At 40.6% G+C, this 6049-nt stretch overlaps 1 protein-coding gene across 2 annotated transcripts in view; it reads left to right on the top strand.

The window, feature by feature from the left end:
* The first annotated feature begins 209 nt into the window (after positions 1-209).
* NUP133 (nucleoporin 133) overlaps positions 210-6049 on the top strand; it is a 58453-nt gene continuing 52613 nt past the window's right edge. Inside the window, exons 1-3 of one of the 2 annotated variants that reach the window (XM_032608587.1) lie at positions 210-555; positions 2508-2626; positions 5185-5288. In XM_032608587.1, the coding sequence (XP_032464478.1) occupies positions 374-555; positions 2508-2626; positions 5185-5288 (405 nt within the window). In that variant the 5' untranslated portion in view covers positions 210-373. The remainder of the gene's footprint in view (positions 556-2507; positions 2627-5184; positions 5289-6049) is intronic. The other variant, XM_032608588.1, reaches the window with a different exon arrangement.

Here is a 6049-nt window from a genome sequence, read left to right as displayed (position 1 = left end):
CGGACTGGAGAAGGGCACCTGCTTTTGCTGCTTCACATCTCTGGAAACTCCGGATTCTCGCCGCTCCAGGACGGGGCCACGAGCACACAGTCCCTCGCCTCCTCTAGGGGCCGCCGCCTTGACCACGCCCCGTGGCTCGACGCTACCCGGTACGTCACCACCCCACCCCCTCCTTTCCGGTTTTTCCTGACTTCCGGACCACGCCCCACGCCTCGGCAAGGCGCTTTGACGTCATCACAGCACGCCCGTGTGGCCTGGCGCTGCGGTTTGACGTCTTGATCGCGCTCTCTCCTTCCCCTCAGGTGTTCAACCTTCGCGCGCTGGCCGAGCCTCAGCTCCACGGTTGAACGTGCGCTCTCTGTAGCCTTGCGTCATGTTCCCGGCCGTCTCCTCTCCGCGGACACCGGGGCCCGGGACCCGAAGGGGCCCGCTGGGCGGAGTCGGGCCGGGCTCCACGCCCCGGGCGACCGGCAGGAAGGGTCTGACCCTGGGGTCTTCGGTCAGCTCTCCGGTGCTCTTCTCGCCGGCCGGCCGTCGTAGCTCGCTGAGCTCGCGGTGAGTGATCGTCCCGGGTTGGGTTTGGCGAGTCACAGGCTCACGGGCCTCCAGAAGCCACCGGAACCGGGGAGGCGCGGGACGCCAGAGTATTGGGAGAAGAGACCTCTGTCACCCTTGCATCCTTGTGTGTTGTTATTTCAGTCTCGCTTTAATTCATCAATTGAGTCTTCGCATCATGCACTTTGCATGGAATTACCTTTGTGTAGAGGTGAAGAACACATTGGATTAGAATCAGTGGTTACCCGCCTCACTCTTAGTACCCCTGTGATCTGGTGTAGGTCACTCATGATCTCTTCGTCTGCGAAATGGCGATAATGATACCTGACCAGAGCCTGCGAGGAGTCAGTATGAAATGCCACGATGCAGATATAAAGTGGAGAGTGAGGACCTCAAACCCTGGAAAATCATTATATGTGCTTAACATACTAACTGCCCTTAATATCCGCTAGTGGATAATTAAAGGGATTTTAGCTACAGAAGTTAGCTTTGTAGCCAAATTAATAGGGAAAAGGCTTTCCATAAGCAATGAGATAAGACTAGTAGTTTTGTTACCAAATAAAGCGTGGCACACCAGTTCACGTCACTCGTGAAACCGTGGTCTGCATCTCCCCTTTCATAATTAAACTAGAATTTTAGAAGAAGCTAACGTGTCTTGAGTGGTTTCTTTTGAATTCGTCTATCAAAAATGAATTTTCCCCTGCAAAAAGACGGTGATACTGGATCTTGAACTTATAGTTAAAATTTATCTACAGAAGTTTGCAGTACTTTAAAGGAGAAATGATTTTTAAAGAATACCTTGTATCCTTTTGCGTTTTGTAATGTGCTCTTCAAATGGTAATCTTGTGATTGTTTTCTACTCCTTTTGAGAAAAGTCAGTGAATAAAAGTCATACTTGGTTTTCTTTTTTTTTTTTTTAATTTCTTCTTACCTTTCGGTAATCATTGAAAGGAAAAACCTTTGTTATAATACTTTGTCAGAAACAATGCTCTCAGTCACTCTGCATCTCCTCAGTTAATCCTGTGATAAGAGGTAGAATAACTTTTATACTAATAAATTTACACTGGTTTTCTGAATGTTAAGAAGAAGGGGAGAAGGAAATATAATTTCTACTGCTGTATCTGTTATCGAAGACCAGGTAGCAGCAGATACTCACGACCCTATTTAATTTCTTGATTTTGATTGTATAAATCTGGTAGATTCTTATAATTCTGTATCTGATGAGAGCTTAAAGATAATCTAACCCAATGTTTGTAAAACTTTTTTTTTTTTTTTTAAACATTTATTTATTTATTTATTTATTTATGGCTATGTTGGGTCTTCGTTGCTGCGTGCGGGCTTTCTCTGGTTGTGGCGAGCGGGGGCTTCTCATTGTGGTGGCCTCTCTTGTTGAGGAACACAGGCTCTAGGCACATGGGCTTCAGTAGCTGTGGTGCACAGGCTCAGCCGCTCCGTGTCATGTGGGATCTTCCCGGATCAGGGCTCAAACCCATGTCCCCTGCATTGACAGGCGGACTCCCAACCACTGCACCACCAGGGAAGTCCCTGTAAAACTTTTTTGACCACAGAGTATGATAAACTCTATATTCTATTTCGTTTTTTAAAAATGTTGATTGAGACCCATAATTTGAAAAACACTGATCTAGTCCAGCCTTCTTATTTCACAGCTAAGGAGGCAGAGTTATAAAGAGTTTAAGTGAATAGATCATGCATCTAAGAGCATGAAAGTCTGAAGCCAAGTTTTCCTAAATCCTGTCAGTCTTTTTTTTTTAATGAAAAATAAATTTAATAACACAGTATATATGAGCCAGAGTTTTTTCACTGTTATACTTCATCTTTCTTCTTGTTTATCAGAGATTTTCTCTTTATTGTGAAAATATATACATAAAAATTATAATGAATAATGGAAATTTTTAAGTTATGAGTGAAATAATATGGTCTCGTTTCTTTAGAGGAACACCGACACGAATATTCCCGCACCACTCCATAACTGAGTCTGTGAACTATGATGTGAAAACATTTGGATCTTCTCTCCCTGTTAAAGTCATGGAAGCCTTAACATTGGCTGACGGTGGGTATCATTTTCATTTGCTTCTGTTAGCAATGCAAAATGAAGCCTAGGTCTGGCATGGAGATTGAAATTTGTGCTTTCTCTGGTATACCTTCACTTCAGTGGAGAGAAATAGGTGGCTTATTTGGTTTTTCATTGTAATTGAGAAATATAAATTTGGGAAGCAGAATGAGTTCTTTTTAGCACAATCAAAATAAGTGTTTATGGTTGTACATACTCTATATGCAAAAGTTAGTCCAATTTCAAAAGTTGATTGAGTATATGCTTTTTAAACAGAATCCAAAAAACTACTGCCTCACATTACTGGGTTTAATAATTCAGTAGAATCAAGTCTTACCTCCTTTTCTGGATCCTATGTAGTACCCTAGAGGCTGTATGCACTAATTTATGTTATCAATTTGGTGCACCATTAGAAGATTCTCCTGGCAGACAATTAGAGTGGAAGTGTGGACGGTGCAGCCAACACAAGCTTTAGAAAGACACTGTTAAGGACGAGTTGGGGTGACGAGAAGAGCAAAGTTCAGAGCATCCTGTGATTTCCTGGAACAGTGTTTTTGAGACTGCAGGTAGTGACTGAAATCAGTTTAGTGGTTCATGACCAGCATTTTTTTAAAAAATGAAGTAAAATAGATTGCAAAATATCAGAGTGCTTCTCATTCTCATTTCGTTTTATTAAAATTGTGTATGAATGCATCATGATGTAAAATGGATTTCATACTGTGAATGACAGTCACAAAAGTTTAAAGTACTCCGTTCAACAAGAAGGAATATTTCTCATCAACTTGAACCGGCACATCTTGCCAGTAAGTCCATGGGAGCTTCAGGTCCAATTATTTTCAGGCAGCTAAACTTCCATGAACCTCTGTAATGCATTGTTCCTATTTTAAATATATATTTTCTTTTCCCGTCTAAAAATTTCAGCTTAAATTGCATTTAAACCTTTTGACACACTCCTGGTTCCTGCCACCAGATCATGTTAATAACAAATAGTACACAGCCTCAGAGGAGAGAGTCTCTAGAAATCAGGATGTGTAAATTGAAGAGTGTGTAAACTTGAGAGGAACTTGTCCTCACGTGGAAACTTCCATGTACTAGTCAGTTGGTGTGCTGTGTTAGCGTCCTCGAGGGTTCACCAGTGGAGGATTTGGAGCTGCTGTAGTGCTTTCAGGAAAAGAAAATACGGAGCAGATACTCCAGTTCAGCAAAAAGCCCACCCTTAACCTAGGTATGATGTGACATTTTAGCTTGTACATTATTGATGCCTTTTATTTTGCCCCTCTACCCTGACTTTAGTTTTATTTATTTATTTTTTTTGCGGTATGCGGGCCTCTCACCGTTGTGGCCTCTCCTGTTGCGGAGCACAGGCTCTGGACGCACAGGCCCAGCGGCCATGGCTCACGGGCCCAGTTGCTCCGCGGCATGTGGGATCTTCCCGGACCGGGGCACGAACCCATGTCCCCTGCATCGGCAGGCGGACTCTCAACCACTGCGCCACCAGGGAAGCCCTACCCTGACTCTAAACGAAGAGCAAAGCTCACATTAATTAAATTTCTAGGGCCGCTAATACATTTACTCAGGTTTACCACCAACATGTACAACAGCAATAGACCAGTCACCCTTATCCACAGGCGTATGTTCCAAGACCCCCAGGGGATGCACCGGACCCTGTGTGTACTGTATTTTTTTCTGGACGTACATACCTGTGGTAAAGTGTAATTTATAAATTAGGCACAGTAAGAGAATGTCCAAGCTGCCAGCGTCACTTCTCTGTGCTTTCAGCCATGTTTAAGTAAAACAGGGTTACTTCAACACAGGGACCGCGATACCGCGACAGTGACTCTGATAACCTGCACTATGACTATAAGTGGCTAATGGGCGGGTGGCAAAGGAATGATTCACCTCCCCATCAGGACATCGGGACAGTGTAAGATTTCATCACAAACTTAAGAAGTGTTATTTCTGGAATTTTCCATTTAATATTTTGGACTGCAGTTGACCACGGGTAACTGATACCACGGAAACTGAGGATGAGGAGTGACTACTGTATACTAATTTAGTTTTGTCACTTAATACGGAATGTAACCCTTTAGGTCACCATATAATTAAGTAATTTATCATACTTTCAGAGAGCTCTTATTTGAAAATCTTGTTCTTTTGAAGGAACGTGATTTTTCCTTGAAATATTTTATATATTTAATGAGGTTTATTATTTGTGTTGCTTTATCAAAATTATGAATGTTACTAAATATATTATAAAAAGTAAGATATCTGTCTATAACAAAACTTAAGAAATATTAAACCTAGGCCCAAAATATACTTTTTGCCTTTAGATATATTTCTAAAAGTAGTTGTCAAAGTTAAATGGATCTCTTGTTTCGGATATTAATAACTCTTGAATTATTCAAGAGTATTTTTTGTTGTGAGTTAACCTCGTGTGTGTGCTGATTACTTTTTTAGGTGAAGATGGTGCTAATGAAGAAGATTTTGGTGTGAGGAAGTTTTAAGTTTTTCTTATTCATACTTTAAGATTAATTACATACCTCATTTTTTTTCTTCAGTTGACGATCAGCTGACTGTTCACATAGATGAAGGTGGATGGGCTTGTCTGGTCTGCAAAGAGAATCTCATTATTTGGAAGATTGCTCTGTCACCTATTACCAAGGTAATAGTTCTTTAGAGAGCTGGAAAGAGAGGAGAGGATTCCTAATTGGCTCTGAATTTTTACCCTAAATTTTTAGAGTTGTTGGAAGACAATCATAATTTGAATCTACTCAAGCATTATAGATTTGCATTTTCATAGCAATATGAAATACTGAGCATATCATTTCAAAAAAGTTTCTCCCCTTATCATGAGTTTAAGCAAGATCCATCTTATTTACATTTAATAAAATTAGAGACATGGAAGTTTTTAATGAATGTCATGCTAGTCACTCTGTCTAATGAAGTCTAAGACTAAAAGCCATCCACATAAGCTGATGAACTGAGTTTATTTTTTTTTTTTAAGGTTTTCAAAATAACATTTATTTCTTAAAAGTTAACATGTGCATAATAGGACACCAAAGAACACAAGAAGCGAAATACAAAGTCATCCATCATCACAAGCAGTTTACCATTTGATGTGTCCTTCTAGGTCTCATTTGTGTATTTAAACACAACTAAGCATCCATTTTTATGTAATTAAGATCATACAGTTATGTATCATGCTTTTTCACACATCATTAATATTTACCATTTCAAAATCCCAAAGCTATGAGTATTTTGATAACCAAAAATACACTACACCAACTTAATCTGGAAGGGAAAAAAATGTAATCCTTTCTTGGCGACAAAAACTTCAGAAAAGACAAAAATGGCAACAGGCCTCTAGATAAAGATATTGGCAGAGTTATGATTAAAGTACTACATTCCCTTAACGTTCAATTA

This window comes from Phocoena sinus, chromosome 16 (genome assembly GCF_008692025.1).
Source record: "Phocoena sinus isolate mPhoSin1 chromosome 16, mPhoSin1.pri, whole genome shotgun sequence".
NCBI classification, from domain to species: domain Eukaryota; kingdom Metazoa; phylum Chordata; class Mammalia; order Artiodactyla; family Phocoenidae; genus Phocoena; species Phocoena sinus.
Note: the sequence above shows the minus strand (reverse complement) of the source record. Positions and strands in the feature narration are given on the sequence as shown.